The sequence below is a fragment of the Arctopsyche grandis genome, chromosome 4 (genome assembly GCF_051622035.1).
Source record: "Arctopsyche grandis isolate Sample6627 chromosome 4, ASM5162203v2, whole genome shotgun sequence".
Taxonomy (NCBI): domain Eukaryota; kingdom Metazoa; phylum Arthropoda; class Insecta; order Trichoptera; family Hydropsychidae; genus Arctopsyche; species Arctopsyche grandis.
In genome coordinates this window covers 9,529,064-9,545,368 of record NC_135358.1, presented here as the reverse complement: position 1 = coordinate 9,545,368, position 16,305 = coordinate 9,529,064, and the positions used below count along the sequence as shown (strand labels likewise).

The 16,305-nt window shown below is 32.4% G+C and overlaps 1 protein-coding gene across 1 annotated transcript; it reads left to right on the top strand.

Annotated features, from left to right (window-relative positions):
- The first annotated feature begins 4,715 nt into the window (after positions 1-4,715).
- Positions 4,716-8,808, top strand: LOC143910474 (membrane-associated progesterone receptor component 1-like). The gene is made up of 3 exons (XM_077428966.1): positions 4,716-5,224; positions 8,236-8,385; positions 8,467-8,808. Exons 1-3 carry the CDS (start codon positions 4,870-4,872, stop codon positions 8,574-8,576), a joined length of 615 nt encoding a protein of 204 aa, XP_077285092.1. The 5' UTR covers positions 4,716-4,869; the 3' UTR covers positions 8,577-8,808.
- Positions 8,809-16,305: the final 7,497 nt, after the last annotated feature.

Below are 16,305 nucleotides of genomic sequence, written 5' to 3'. Positions count from 1 at the left end.
CAAAACGTATTCAATAATTATTCTTATTTTTTTATTATTACATACCTCCTTTACGTTTCACTTACGATTACAATTCAGGAAAAAGTTTGCCTCTTATCCGATCGTTTTCATACTTTGCCATATTGCTCAATATAAGTTAACAAAATTATTACGATAGAGATAAAATATCGTATAAGAAGCATTTCAGGTCCGAAGATTTTCAATCTCGGTGACAGTTGGTAGTCATTAATTTTATACATAGATGGCGGTAGTAAAAAAAAAATATTGGTATTTTTATTCAAAATAATAATTTTATATACAAATTATACAAGAGGTATGTTTTTAAAAAACTTTTTTTTATGTGGGTGATTTTTTTACAAGATTTTTATTCAACTTTAAAATCCAAGAAGCCAATATGTGGAGTTTCATCTCTTCAAATGGCACTAAAGTCATGGGCCGCGTTTATTAGATACTGGTGATAAGCCCGATGACATATCATTGCATGGGCTATGCCATATTAATTTATTCAATAAAAAATATGAATAAAAGAATCAAAATCGAAGGTGAAATCGGAATTGAATTGACGTTGGCTTAGTGACTAACTTCTTCAACTCAGATACACCTATAAGAGGATACCTTGGATGAACACGAGTTCGACACGCAGCCAGATCGACGAATGAAATTATACCAAGTTTAGGCTTTTTATTGACTTATTGTGACTATTTAATTTTAATTTAATAATATAATAATTGTGTGATCAGCAGTGGCGGAACTAGAAAAATTTGGCCCCACATTTTTTTTTCAATTAAATAAATAAACTTTCAAATTTTAAATGTCCTTCTAAAGCCTATATGTTATTTTGAAAATTTTGCAGTCATGTATTTTAAAGACATTTTATGAACTCCTTAGTGTTAATATTGCAAGTTCGCCAAGTCAGAATTTTTTTAATCATAATTTTGACTGTTTTCAGTTAGTGTGAATTGATTTTCCTAATTTTTTAAAATTATCATTTGGAAATTCTCCCAAGGCCCTACCAACCCTAAGGGCTCGCATGCACCGCATACTCCGGCGTCATAGTAGTTACACTATTGGTGACCAGTAGTGTAGTGCTAAAAAAAGAAATACCGGAGCGCTGAACTTATGTATCAACCCCCCCCCTCCCTCCGCTTTAAATTTTATGAATTAGCAAATATTAATTTTTCGTTTTTATTTTTTGAAAATAAAAAAAATATATTAGATAATACAAAGCTGGGGGAGTTTAAATAAATTTATTATTTGTATAGTCTAAGGATTTTCGAAAAATTTCCCTCAAAAAATATTTCGGAAAGTGATAGCTAGGTACAAAAAAAGTCGAATTGATGCTAAGTTACATGCAAATTTTAAAAAGTTTTCTTAGTTATATTATAATATTGTAATTATTCAATACTAACTAACAGCAATATGTTAGTTTAAATAATAATGTAACGTAGAGATTAGGTGAATGGTGCTCGTCGACCACTGATTTACTAGCACTGATGGGTGTGTAAATACTAGGAGATGTGGTCCGTGCATTCATTCGTAGCTGGCAGGCTGACGGATCAAGAACAATAAACTACTTCTATCACTACTACTGCGTATTTCATTCCGATCTCAAAAACCCCTCTACACGTCCACGCTACAATAATATAAATAATGAAAATAAGCACCATCGAGAGCATATTAGTATTATCCAAAGTATAACACATCAATTAACACCCACAGAGACATCTATGGTAAAACTGCAGCATTTTTAAACAATTCAACGAAATTTAGTAAATACATACATATCAATTAGAAATTAGAATCCACAGAGACATTTATGGTCAAATTTGTAAATTTGCAGCATTTTAAACAATTCAGCGAAATCCGAGATTGATGAAAACTCGAGATTTGCGAGAAAATGGGTAAGTAATTTATCTTTAAAAGCTTCTCAGTAATTCAAAAAATTCATTAAAATTCAATTAGCTAAGGGCTTTAACGTGGTACTTCCCTTTTCCTATGTATGTAGGTTTAATTATTAACTTAAATTGAATGTTTTGCATGTAGGTACATTTGCATGTAGCTAATTTATCAAAATTAAATGAAATAGGTTAATAATTCCAAAATTCGCTTCTTGATTCATATATTATTCATATATGAATCAAGAAGCTTGATTCATATATGAATTCTTGATTCATATAATCAGCAAAATTTTCTAATTATATAAATAATAAAATTTATATACATCATATTCAAGATTAATACGGAATTAAATGTAGCTGAAAAAAATATCTCCATTTTTTTTTCTAAAGAATGCATATTATATAATTATAGTTTGTCATACGTGGGCGCTATAAAATCAAGCAATGGATTTTATTAAATAAATGTTGCAATTCAATTTCACTTTAACATATTTTTTACAGTCACTTTCAATTGTACGTAATACATATGTACATATATAATATTATCAGAAAAACCTACAAAGTGCGTTTCAAATTAGTAATAAATAAAATATGTAAATAGAAAAAAATCAATAAAGATTAGAAATATTTTATGAAATTGCGATAATAAATTGAAAAAAAAAACATAATGCATGGACGTATTACAAATGTACGTACAACAAAATTGACGTGCAAAGGTTGTTTTCTCAGTTACATTTTACGTTCAAATTGGAAATTATCAAATTTAAATTGAAATTTTTTGAATAACTTATTGTAATTGAGGAATTTAAGACATCAAATTATGAATATTTCGATTTTATGCAAATTAATGTAGTATTTATACGGCAGATGCGTAGTTTTACACACAAATTATAATAATATACATGTATGATTTCGACTACTTGATTTGTAAACGTTTTTTTTTTTCAGGAACATTTTGTCGAGGATATTATGTCGTAAGTTTTTGTCGTAGAACGTTTTCTCTGTAAGCTATTTGTCGTGGAACCGGTTTATTTTCAGTATTAAGCGAGAACTAAACACTCATTTGTGTAAAGGGGGGAGGGGAAGGGGAATGAGAAAAAAAATTGTCCACTTGACAATAGAGCGCAGAATAAAAAAATCCAGGAAAAAATAATTTATTGTCGGAAAATCACTTATTATAGGTGCGTATGGACGTTTTGGTCAATGAGTGGCAATAATAGACAATTCATTTCCAGTATCGGTGCAACATATGATTGGCAATCAGCTGATGGTTTAAGTTGACGTAATTCTATTGCGTCAACTTCATAGTATACAATTTTACTCATAGACCTGTCAGTGTCAAAAAACATATGGTAAGCTTACTCGATCTTTCAGCTGGTTAGTTATTGTAACCTAAAATTTTGTGACGTCTCTAGAAAAAAAATATAACTAAGGTATAAAAATACGAGTATGTATGTAATTTTTTTTGAATATACATTATATATTATATTAGTTTAATTTTCATGCTATTATTAATTTTACATCGTTATTATTTATATTGTACGTATAATATTTTATGAATTACACACGTGAAAACATTTGCTCGGCTTAATTGATACCAGTGGCCTGTGTGCACATTCTTGTGCACTCCATTTGATCAGACGATATAAACAAAAGAATAAAATAAAAATACGAATTTATTTTTTCCAAAAAATGAATTATATTTTAAATATTATTATTATATGTCCCGTCTCTTTCCACGATTCCAAGGGGAGAAAGAGAGACGGAGCATGGTGTTAACAGCGAGTAATTTGTACACACGCACGCATTAGACAATTATTATTAAGGGACGGCGGCCGGTTTCTATTTGGACAAAAAAATGGGTTCACTATTGTCAACCTTTTTTTTTGCTCTCTAACTTTGTAGGACAATAGTCAACCCTCTTTCCTGGGAAATGGAAACGCCGCCACCGAACTCTAATTATTATATACATATATGTACAAACAATACTTCGTACATACGCACGCACGCAAGCAATTATTATATACGATAGATATGTTTGATAAAAAGTTGTTAGCTCTCAAAATAAAATAAAATAAACAAAATGTTTATCGGGATGAAATGGAATAGGGGAAACACTACAGCAATTAGCCGTGTTAAAATAATCGAGCACTTGGATTTTAATTTTAAATAAGAGGCAAACTTTTTCCTGAATTGTAATCGTAAGTGAAACGTAAAGGAGGTGTGTAAAAATAAGGACATCGTGACATCTGTCGACTATTAACTGATACAATATCTTAATTTTCCGTAAATTTGGATCAATGTAAAATACAATATATTTTATTATTAATGTATTTTATTTTCTATCTAAGTGGCCGAAGGCTATTGTACAACTTGAATTTACAAAAAAATCAGCAGATATGACGAGTCCGATTTATTATGCGTAAAATGGACACTGAGCGCGGCTAAAATTGGTTCGATGATTACTAGTCAAATGTGAACCGATCGCAGGATAACCGGTCACTCTAGATCGGTCACACTAAAACTGGTCACGAAAAAACTGGTCACACCCAAAAATTAAAAATTGGTCGAATTTTTGAGTGAGTGTGACCAGTTTTAGTGTGACGGGGGATCACGTGTGACCGATTGTCCCGTGACTGGTTCACATATGACTAGTAGTCCGTTTACCGCAAAAATTATAGCATTTCGTCGGGAAAGGGTTAATCTGACGTTTGACACGAGCGTCCCTATTCATAAAATACATGCTCGCGAAGCGTCTCGCTTAGATTCGTACGTAGCGTGTCGCGGGTGTGTGCGTGCGAGTTTTGTATTAGCTCTGCAGTAGGTGTGGGTGTGGGTGTGGGTGTGGGTGTGGGTGTGGATGTAGTTGTAGGTGTAGGCGGTGTTCGCTAGCCGTAGCGCAGTCGAGTAGTGGCCGAGGAGGTGTAGGGACGGGCGTCGGGCTAAGATCGGGATCGGCATCAACACTAGCATGGAGCCGCAGCAGAGCGAGGTGCCGGATCTGGCGGAGACGGGGTCGGGGTCGGGGGTGGAGGTGGAGGTGGAGGTGGAGTCGGGGTTGTTCGCGTCGCTGGTGTCCGAGGTGATCTCGTCGCCGGTGAACTCGCTGCTGGTGGCGCTGATCGTGGTGCTGGTGTACAAGATCCTGAAGCCGCGCGACCGCACGCCCGTGGAGGAGCCGGCGCGCGAGCTGCCGCCCCTGCGAAAGGACATGACGGTGGCGCAGATGAGGCCTTTCGACGGCACGGGCCCCGACGGCCGCCTCCTCGTCGCAGTCAACGGCATCATCTTCGACGTCACGGCCGGACGCCGCTTCTACGGACCCGGTGTGTCATTCGAATCCAATTCCGACCATTACCATTACCATTACCATATGCTTATGAGTGCGCTTCCACTCACTCCTCCATGTTGAAAGTCAAAGTTCACATTCCGATGCAAAACGGCGCGCATCGCCTCGCAGTGACATCTAACGTCCTCCGTTCGCAAGCACTGGCTCGTGGATCTTGTTTTTGATTTCGATTTAAGGCTGTCGATCGAGTGTTGTCGGTTGTTTCAGTTGACTCGATTGATGCGCGATTCTTGGGTCGACCAAGAGGTTCATAACAAAGCTCTTCGACTAATATAAATAGAGGTCTTCTACTTAGGTAGATGAAACAAAAAAAAACTCGTCGTTCTGCGGGTTAGAAGTTCGAATAGTTCGAATTATATCATTTCAAAACTTCATTTGTTTGTTGCAAAAAAAAAATGAACAGACTTATTTCTTGATGAGTATTTTGTTTGAATATTCAAATTTGTTTAAAATTATTATAGGGCAAATCCTTATTTGCAAAGTTCATCTCCAAGCATAATTTCGAAACTTATTTTACAACTAGTGGTTTTAGCCGGCTTCGCTCGGTATTTGTAATATAAATAGCTTAAACATGGCAAACAATCTAATAGTAAACACTCATTTGTTTTTTATTTAAGTCATTTGAATCGAAAAAAAATAGATGTTTTCGATGCTCCCATCCAAACCATTAAATCTTACATACAAAGTCTCATTCGAAATTATATATTAAGAAGATAAATAAATTTCGATTTTTCAATTTGAGATAATACTGTCTGATTGTACATGGCAAAATTATCTCATGAAGAAACTACAAAGTTTTTCGTTTTATTTTTTCTAAACTAATATATACATACTAGCCAGCTTATCCATAGTATTATCGATGGATTAGATTTTGATTACTGTTATTGAATCATACTTAATCCGTCTCGGAAAATATGCAACATCACTAGTTGTGAAATTGTTTATGCAATTCATTTTCTTTTTATGAAATATTTTTTCATGCTTACGTCATTTCGTTGCAGTTGACCTTTGGTTAATAGTTTAAAAATTTAAAAATATTTTCTTTTATTTACTTCATTGCGTTAGTTAACCCTTTGAATGCTGATCAGCTTTTTGCCAACAAATCTATCAGTCTGAAATACGCTGATGGGCGTTATTATTTGAGTATGTAAAAAATAAACAAGAATACTACCCGCTAAGCCATTTTAGGTAGCATTGAAAAAAAATGCATTGAACATGGGTCGTGTATTCCGTGTCAATGTTTATAAAGACTGGTTTACACCAGAATTTCTGAATTTATAACCATAGCAGAATTTCCCAGTGGAAATCCGTAACTGCCAAGTAGTTTAGATTGTGGCTTGGCATATATATTGTGAGCATTACATTTTAACAATGAAGTAGATGGTACTAGTTTTTGAAAAATAAATTCATTAATATACTTCTTTTGCTTATTTTATATTGTTGCATATATTAGAGTTTAAACACACCTTTACAAAACTGAAATCCTCGGCGGTAGTTATCCAGGGTTTCTTTGGATTAGCTACAATTTTTATACCCGCTTTCTATTGGATTTCTGAATAAGTCTAGTTGAAAATGTTGGTGAAATTTTTAACCTGACTTGCTTTCAACAGAAAAGATGTCAGCACTCAAAGGGTTAAATTGACCTAATCATCAATTAAGAAAGTTTCAAAATATAATTAAAACAAGAATATTTCATTATATTTGCTACCCTGCGACATTTGAGTTACTTTGAAAAGTTTGTCAGAATATGTAAAAAACAGTGTACCAATATATCGCCATGTAAATTCGAAAACCATTTGGAATCCCTGAATTGTATTATGCAAATAAAATCGTTTCCATATACAATTTTTTGCATTAAACGTTCTTTGGTGGCATATGGAAATTATTTCGCACCTACAATTGATATTCCAGAAGGTCAAGGTCGATCGAGGCGTTGTGTAATTGACGAGTTTGAGGCTCTCATTGACGTTACTCCACAATTCTATCCGCTGTTTAACCTTCGATTTTAATTTATTTGTATGCACTTGTTATAACCCTGAACGGTAGAAGCAAGGCTGATAGTGTGAGGTCAATATCTTGATTCAAGACATTCATGGGGGGAAAAAAAGATGGGAGTTAATAATTTGCCGATTTGCTCAGCTATTATTTCAGTTTACAGCTAATATGAACTTAGTTATTATTTCCATTTTAGTTTATTTTAAAAGTTATTTCCTAAATTTGTATTCTATGAACTTTACTGATTAAGTTACGACGTTAAAGATAAATACACACTATCTTTATCTTTAAGTGCTAGATTAAAGTTTGATTTTATAGAACTGTGTAACTTTTTCCTCAAATAAATTTTTATATTTTACTTTTTTTTTATGTTTCTTACGACTTATTTTCTTAATTATTATATTTCATAACATCTAGTAAATACGAGTATTACACAGAATTTTGACATGCTTAAAAATTATTTCACATTGTATGCAACATACAGTTAAACTTATTGCGAGAATTATCATGGATTTACTGTGATTTATTATTTCAACGTGAGATATTGTAACAACGTGTGATAATAACTTGAAGTTTATTCTTTGCTAAATATATGTACTTACAACTTTCCCTTTGCAAGTACATACAATGTAATATTCACTGAACGCAATATGCATGTACAATATGCAGTAAGCAAAGACTAATTAAATGTGGCGTGACAAGACTCGCTTTCTAAAGTCCACAGTTCACCCATTTGTTATTAGGTTGATTATATATATTTTTTATTGTTATCATAATTCTCTTATACTTTGACTCAATTGGGAGTTGCTTATATTAATTGGAAGCCTGTCTTTTAATTTTAATGATCTATTCTTCCGTATAAGAAGTTAACGAAATTGAATTAGTGGAAAATTTATACCCTATAATTTTTATGATGTTTAATGGTCTTATTTTCTTATTATATTTATTTTGTTGTTAATCGTTTTTTATCTTTTTTATATTTGCTATTTTCAGGTGGTCCATATGCTGCATTTGCTGGTCGGGATGCATCAAGAGGTTTAGCTACATTTTCCGTTACCCCATCTGAAAAAGAGTATGATGACCTCAGTGATCTAAATTTCCAAGAAATGGAATCTGTGAGAGAATGGGAGGAACAATTCCAAGGTTCATAATTCTGTTTAGACTTAAATAAAAGTACTCGTATCAAATATAATTTTTTTACTTATTTTGTAATGTCATTTATAGAAAGATATAAAGTAGTTGGTAAGCTGTTGAAACCTGGCGAAGAACCCACAAATTACTCGGAAGAGGAAACTGAACCTGAAACTCCATCAATTGGAAAGAAGAATGAATAATTGAAATGTCAATTTCGAGCACCTATTGTATTACTTTTATTTCACATTTTTTATATATTTTTATATAATAATTATGTATATAGCTTGAGAAGAATATAAATAAAACGTTTATGTTACAAAGTATGTTTTTCAACCTCTGCAACAATAAATTGCAGTTTGGTGTTGTTGTTTGTTATCCATTGTTACTTATAGTGTGAAAGGCAATTGAAAAAATAAGAAAGACTGAATTTATTTTATTTGTTTTTAAATTGAAACTGATTTCACCCTGTTTTATCCATATCCTTATCATTTCTTCTTGGAGCATAGATTGGAGAAATTAGATTGCACAGCAAATGCACTGATTAACACAAGTTAAATATATATTTTTAATCATTTTAGGTGCAATAATGAATTTACCATTCCAAAGTAAAATTTTCCCAAGATGCTTTTATTTGTTTTATTGCTTTGCTTATTATATAAAGGGTTAATATTTTTTGTTTATATATATATATATATATATATATATATATATTGTTTTTTTTTTAGTTATTAAATCGCTAATTATTTTTATAACAATTTGCACGACAAACAAGAAATACTTAAAATATTTTGCAAATACAAGAAATCAAGGTTGGGTTTGTTAAATAAATTATTAAAGCATTTTGAACTTCGTAGTTCATTTTATGAATTTTTAATAAATATATTGCACCTATGACTACTATCTGAGAAGCCAAATGATTCTTTAAAATTTATGTATCGAAAATATATGGTACAGCGCACACTGGTGGACAAAACCCAACAAGGAAAATATAATATAACATGTCTTGTATATTATATTTATGTAGATGGGTTTGTATAGGTATATTGTTTGTTTACGTTTTACATCTAAGATGCAAACATAAATTAATCTCATTGACTTTACATAGGTCTTCCTTGTGTTTTGATTGCTTTGTTATTGAAGAAAAGATTTCTGCTAAGCAATTTAAAGAATACTTGTTTATTTCTCAAGGCAGAACTTATTTCGTTCATTTCAAGTTGAATAGAATAATTCCAAAAATATTTCACAAATTAGATCATCGCTATGTAATTGATGAGATTTAGAAATATTTCTTTGTTTAAAAAGAGCAAATATAATATTTCTATGCCACTACATTTGTCTCGTATTGAGCGATTCTGAGAAAATCTGGGTCCTGGATCATCAGAATTACGGACCCGCTCCGTTTTTTTTTTAATTACACATACGTAAGACAATTTATTAGTGTTAGTTGTTTTTCCGGGTTTATTATTTTATTTTTGCATAAAAATACACTATAATATAAATTTTATAAAATATGACCTGGGCCCTGGTTATTAGCATCGGCTAGAACCCCCATCTCATTATTATTTTCATATACTATTCAACATATAAAAATGCATGTACATACATATATATAGAGCTAATAAATACATCTAAACAAACAAAATATAAATACAATTTTTTTTTAGATAAAGTATATATAGTTCTACTTGGATACAAGAATTGACTTACTATCAAATATTTAATAGAATCAAGTATGTAGGTATTAGCTATATGGCCATCTGATGAATGTACTGGAAGTCAATGAACGTTGGTTTATTATGTTTTTGTGAATGACATACAATATTTCGTAGACAATAATCTTTGCAGAAATAGTGCCTCTGATGATTGGTAAATGTTAAAAGCATCGAAAACTCATACTCTTCATCCTAACGCAGACCGACTGGTTTGCAATTTGACATCAGATGCCAGCCGCCACACGACACACTGTTGCCACGCGTATAATGTAAACTCGTTCTACGCACCAGGTTGACCAATTACCACCTCGATTTATTATTATTCAAAAATTTGTATTCCCAACTAGATATTTATCATATTATTTCGTGATTAAATTCAATAAAATCATATATTACTCCAAAGCGTTTAATCTTAACAACCTTTTATTTTGGTACTAGCGTATATTTATATTTTTTGAATGTCTTATTTTTATATTTTGTAGATAATTATAATGTAGGTATCTGGTGCTATTTATTTGGACAAGTCAGTTATGAAATAAGTAAATAATTAACGAAAACAATTTAGATAAATATCAATACTAGTTGTAAATAGAGTAAGAAAAAATAAGACAGCTGGGGGTGTTTTTCACAGGGGTGTGCTCATGTATAATGCCCTCCCTGAGTGCATCAGGTCTGCTAAGACCATGGATGCATTCTTGCGAGGTGCGAAGAGACACCTCTGTGACGGACAGTACATATAAGTTAATTATAATTTTTAGAGTTAAGTAATTAAGATGTATGTGGCGGCTCGCTTATACGACATGGTCGAGTTTGGTTGCCTTCCTGCGAGTGGGGACCAACCCGGCTGGGTTCGGAGAGCTACTACTCACTCTGTCTTCAGCTGTCATATAATAAACACGTGCATTAACATGCCAGTCGTCTCATTCGTTCATCCTCCATACTGGTGACCCCCGACATCGAGCCACGCAGCCTCGATCAATTTCAACATGCCGCTCATCCCTGCCTCGCCGAGTCAGGCGGGAGAAGCTACCCGCCGCGCCCCCATCGCCATCAACAGAGCGCGTCGCGGCCCGCGGGTGACAATAAACGAGCAGACACGGCTACCTACCTACCTACCTACCTACCGACGTCCAGCCACAACGTCGACGACAGGTGCTTTTAAAAAATGGGGGAGCGAATGAGACGACGATCGTGACAGCTGGATGTGGAGTCATGCGCGATCCACTACACATAGAACGGTCATCCAGCACCACAAGACATACACCACCTCAGCACCATCATCATCATCATCAAGGCCCCGTCCGTCTCCACGAGCGTCGTCACGCCGAGACGGGCGGTAGCGCTACAACACCTCCACGAGCCACAACGACTCACAGTCCAGCTCGGAGTATCATCAACCACATCGATGCCCCTGCCGCCCCCGCCGCCCCACCAACCGACATCAGCCTCGGAAGAGCGCCGCCGCCGCAGCATCGCATCGCGCGACCATCGGACCACCCACCGTCCTGCTCGCGACGTCACCGCCCTCGAATCTACCGACCATTCAGGGCGGTACACCTATGTACACAGCGGATGACCCACGTCAACATTTTTTTTTCTCCCCACGTAATAATTTTTTCTCTTTGTGTAACAATAATTTTTTTCTTTTGTAAAATTTGTTTCTTTGTAATTTTGGTATCGCTGATGCTGGGGGGGGAGTGATGTGGCGGCTCGCTTATACGACATGGTCGAGTTTGGTTGCCTTCCTGCGAGTGGGGACCAACCCGGCTGGGTTCGAAGAGCTACTACTCACTCTGTCTTCAGCTGTCATATAATTAACACGTGCATTAACATGCCAGTCGTCTCATTCGTTCATCCTCCATATGTATTTTTTTAAATTAGCTTGATAACTAAGATATATATAAATAAATAATACAACTGGGACATAAAAAGCATGTAAAAAAATTGTAAAATTGAATGATAATATAGAAGAAACACTACATGTAATAGTTGATGATCACTTGGATTAAAATGAAACATTCATGGAGTATTTCCTAACCTTTTTTGTCTCATGTCCCACTTCAATGCTTCAAAAATTTCCATGCCCCCCTATCATAATTATATGACATCACATTAACAAACGGTGGATAAACGTCAATGACTATCTCGCCGGGCAGATTTCAAACGCGTCTTACACGATATTATTGCTCAATATTAATGGTGGAGGATCCATTTACTTATATTGATGATCAAAATAAGCAATATGGCAAAGTATGAAAACGATCGGATAAGAGATATAAAAAAGTCGTCTTAATGTGAAACGTAAAGGAGGTTTTTAATAATAATAAAAAAATGCTCGTAGTGAAAACTATATTTCATTTACTGTTAAGTAAATATGCATGTTACATTGTCTTGTAACATGCATATATACACAGGCAAAAAACCTGTCGTTTATGGTTGATTTTTTACCAGTAGATTTCTTTGTCCTCAAATTTTCAGTAAGTTATGTTTATACATCCTTGGACATCCCGTCTATTTTATTACTAACAGTATTGTTGCCTGGTGCCATTTCTTTGATATATTTGTCATCTACATATTTTGGGAACTTTTTTGAGAAAATGGTTTAAATTAATTCTATAACTGGTTAATTAATTAAATTATTGATATAACTGGTTTAAATTAATCCTCCCATATAGTATGATTTTTAAATTATTTAAATAAATAAATTTGAAAAGTTGAATTAAATTGATTCGTAAATAGTATACAATAAAAATAAAACTAACGATACCACGAATAAAAAATATCTAAAAAACGTAATGTTTTGCTTCACCCCTCCCCCCACCCCCTAAAACAATCAAAATGACGGTAAATTAATATATTGCCATCAGATAGTATTTAGTGAAATGGAGTACCACTGAGGGTAGAAGGATGCTCATTTTATGTTACAGAGTTCTTAAAAAGCTTCAAACCCAATCGGCCAACGATCTTAGTATGCCAACAACTCTAATATTTCTCATACTCGCGTGACCAAGATTTTTTTCTAACTAGTTTAATGCTTTATTCGACATTTAAAAAGAAATTCTGTTTAAACATATTTAATCAAACTCGTTACAAAATAAAAAAAAAGCTGGTCAAAATGGAAATTTTTATTTCTCAAAATATTTTTATTTTATTCGTTCTGAGGAAAGTATCGGCTTTGATTAATATTTTTGCATTTTTTTTAAATATTTTTGACCATATCCGAGATATTTGTTTTTCAGATTGGTCTTTTTTCGTTTTCATTTTTGATTTATAAATTATGCACCACATCGAGCAAAAGAATCAACTGTTCTTTTCATTTAAAACAATTACTAACCAAACTGTTATATCTTAAAAAATAATAATATCAAAAAACAATTATCAGTCTTTGAATTTTTATTTTATTTGTGATCTCGCTCAATCGCGTGATAAAATTATTCTGGAACTGATTAAGTATGAAATTTAAAAATGGTGTAGTATAAAAATAACATTAATTTTCCAGTATTTACTGGTCATTCAATTGTATAGGTACACATATTTGAATTTAATTTTTCCAAATTTTTACAAGAATTCTATTGATTTGAATATTTCAGCCCAATGACACGTGTATTGCTGAGAAGGCATTCTACTATAAGTTTGAGGTCAGTCGAAGATCATCCTTTTCGAAATGCTTATCAGTTGTGCATATGTTTACTGTGTTGTTAATGTAATATATGATATTGTGTTGAATGTATAAACTTGGACTGAATAGAAACATTTTATTATGAGACGTACTTACTTACATTTTAGAAAATTTTAAAATATGAACTGAAACCGGAAATGAAAAATTTTGCATATTTTAACATTTTTCAATTATATATATTTTTATTGCCATTTATGAATACGATATTTATTGCACATGTTAATAATACATAGTTCTCGATATAATATTTCGATCGTGAAAAACTAAAAACAGTAGGCTATTTTGATACCAAAATTTATTCATTGACATTTTGAAGTGAACAAATGACAGATATCGCAATAGGAAATATGTATAATAATTACAAATTTTTCCTTAACGTCAATGTATATTGAAAATGTTGCAAGTACATACGAGTATGTACGTAGTTATATGTATGCATACAAAAAGCATTTCAAATTCAAAAAGAGCACATTTTTACGCATTTATCCCGATAACGCGATAGCAACAAAAAAGTTTAAAAGTAAATTATCCTCATGCCTTAAAAATAAATTATTCCCAGTACGATATTTATTAAAGTTCATTATTGAATTTTGTGTTAACCCTTTTGGGTGCAAAATAATTATATATTTATATTTTCCCATGATTGCGGGTCGCAGTCGCGGATTGAAATCGTATTCAAACATTGGTTTCTCTGATCTCTCTCACATTTGAATTCTTCTATTGTTAAATAGCATATGAGCATTAGATAAAATAAGATTTCGTTGACAATTTATTCATTTCGAAATATGATAAAATGTTAGATATACAATTTTGCGGTTTTAAGAAAAATAAATTGTGCAATGTGGTTTCGATTAGGTATTATTGTAGATTATTTTCGATATACATATAAAAATGCATGTATTATTTATGTATGTATATTAAAAGAAGATTTATAATTAGATTCAAGGTAAAATTTGAGATATATAATATAAATCTGTCAGCGTAAAATTATAAATAAAATAAAGGAAACCGAACGATACGAAAAAATCGAAAATATTGTTATATATTTATTACAAAACCAAATTTCCTTAATATCGTATATAGGTATAATATTTTATTATAAAATATTTTTTAAAAAAATTCGTTTTAAATATTTTAAAATTATTTATTGAATAGTGAAAATTTGAAAAAAAGGAAGGGAAGGAAGCACAAGTTCGTTACGGGTTCAATAATTTTTCTCGGCCCGTTCGTATCTAATGTTTTAGTTGTAAATTAAAAAATAATTATTAACTATAAAAGTTTTTAGGCGATTCGTTCGGATAGTGACGTACCCGAAACCTAAAAAATAATTAGGAAAATAACCAAAGAAAGTTATTTAGAAGTTTTTTAATGCGAAAAAGCTGAATTTTATTTTATGTTTTTCATCCTTTCCCTTCACAAGATTTTAAGTTAGGGTTCGCTACCGAGTTGAAAGTTATACTTATTTTTCAAATAATGAAAATAACGACAAAATTTTTCAATCGAGGCAAATTTTTACGGCAAAACTTAAATACCGGCAAGAATGATTTTTTGAAGTAAAAATACATCATTTATTCAACGGAATTCTAAAAACGAACATCCTTTCTAGAAGACGGTTTATCGTAGTTTCAAACTCTTACGGGCATTTCTTCTATTCGAGCGGACATACGTCGGTTCGTGCAATATTTTCAGGAATCTTCCTCTGATAAATCGAATTTATGAGAGGAAAATGATGTAAAGTCTCTTAAATTGAAATTGAAATTGAAAATGATGTAAAGTTTAAATAACTAGCGGCACGTCGATGAAACATTTAGTCGAAGATTCTCCAGCACAGCTTTTAAATGGATTCATTTGCGAACTCTTTCATTGTACTCCAATATCGCCGTCTACTCGGCGACAATATTAGTTTGATTATTTAATTTTGATAATAATACCTTATTTAATAGTACAATTGTAAGGATATGCCGTCTTTACGATTGTACAGATGATTGCCCTGATTTATTTTCTAGCTCTATCAGTACTTTTACGACTAAGGTGAAGAAGCAAATCTGTGGTTGATTTATTCGCATCCATTGTTTAATTTATATTTACTGGTTTTGTAATTTAATTTCTTTTTTATCACCGCACATTACTGTTCTATTAAAAAAAACCGCAATTTACCTACCAGTACAAATATAGATCACAGATAAATAAAAATCACTCACTTTAATAAGAATTTAATTTTTTTTTAAATATTCGCACCTATTTTATTTTACTCTATTTCTCTTTTATTGAATTTTTATTCTGTACCTGTGCCATTATATATGTATATATAAAAAAAATACAAATGTATCTCCAAAAAGAAAAATCGCATAAATTGATCAGAGATTTCTTCTTTTCAAACAGAGTGGTTACAGTTTGGAATAGTCTTCCCAACAATGTAGTAAATTCTGAAAACCTTAATATTTCTAAAAATAAATCAGATGTTTTGCTTAAATTTTAAGGGTTTTTGTCATTTTTCTTTTCTATACTTTTGTTTTCTTTTAGTTGTTATTTTACCGT

What these genes read in the sequence shown, in the direction of transcription:
- LOC143910474 (XM_077428966.1), top strand. Translation starts at nt 4,870, where the DNA reads ATGGAGCCGCAGCAGAGCGAGGTGCCGGATCTGGCGGAGACGGGGTCG. An exon ending in ACGCCGCTTCTACGGACCCG is followed by an intron (nt 5,225 to 8,235) that starts GTGTGTCATTCG and finishes TGCTATTTTCAG; the next exon opens with GTGGTCCATATGCTGCATTT. An exon ending in ATGGGAGGAACAATTCCAAG is followed by an intron (nt 8,386 to 8,466) that starts GTTCATAATTCT and finishes TGTCATTTATAG; the next exon opens with AAAGATATAAAGTAGTTGGT.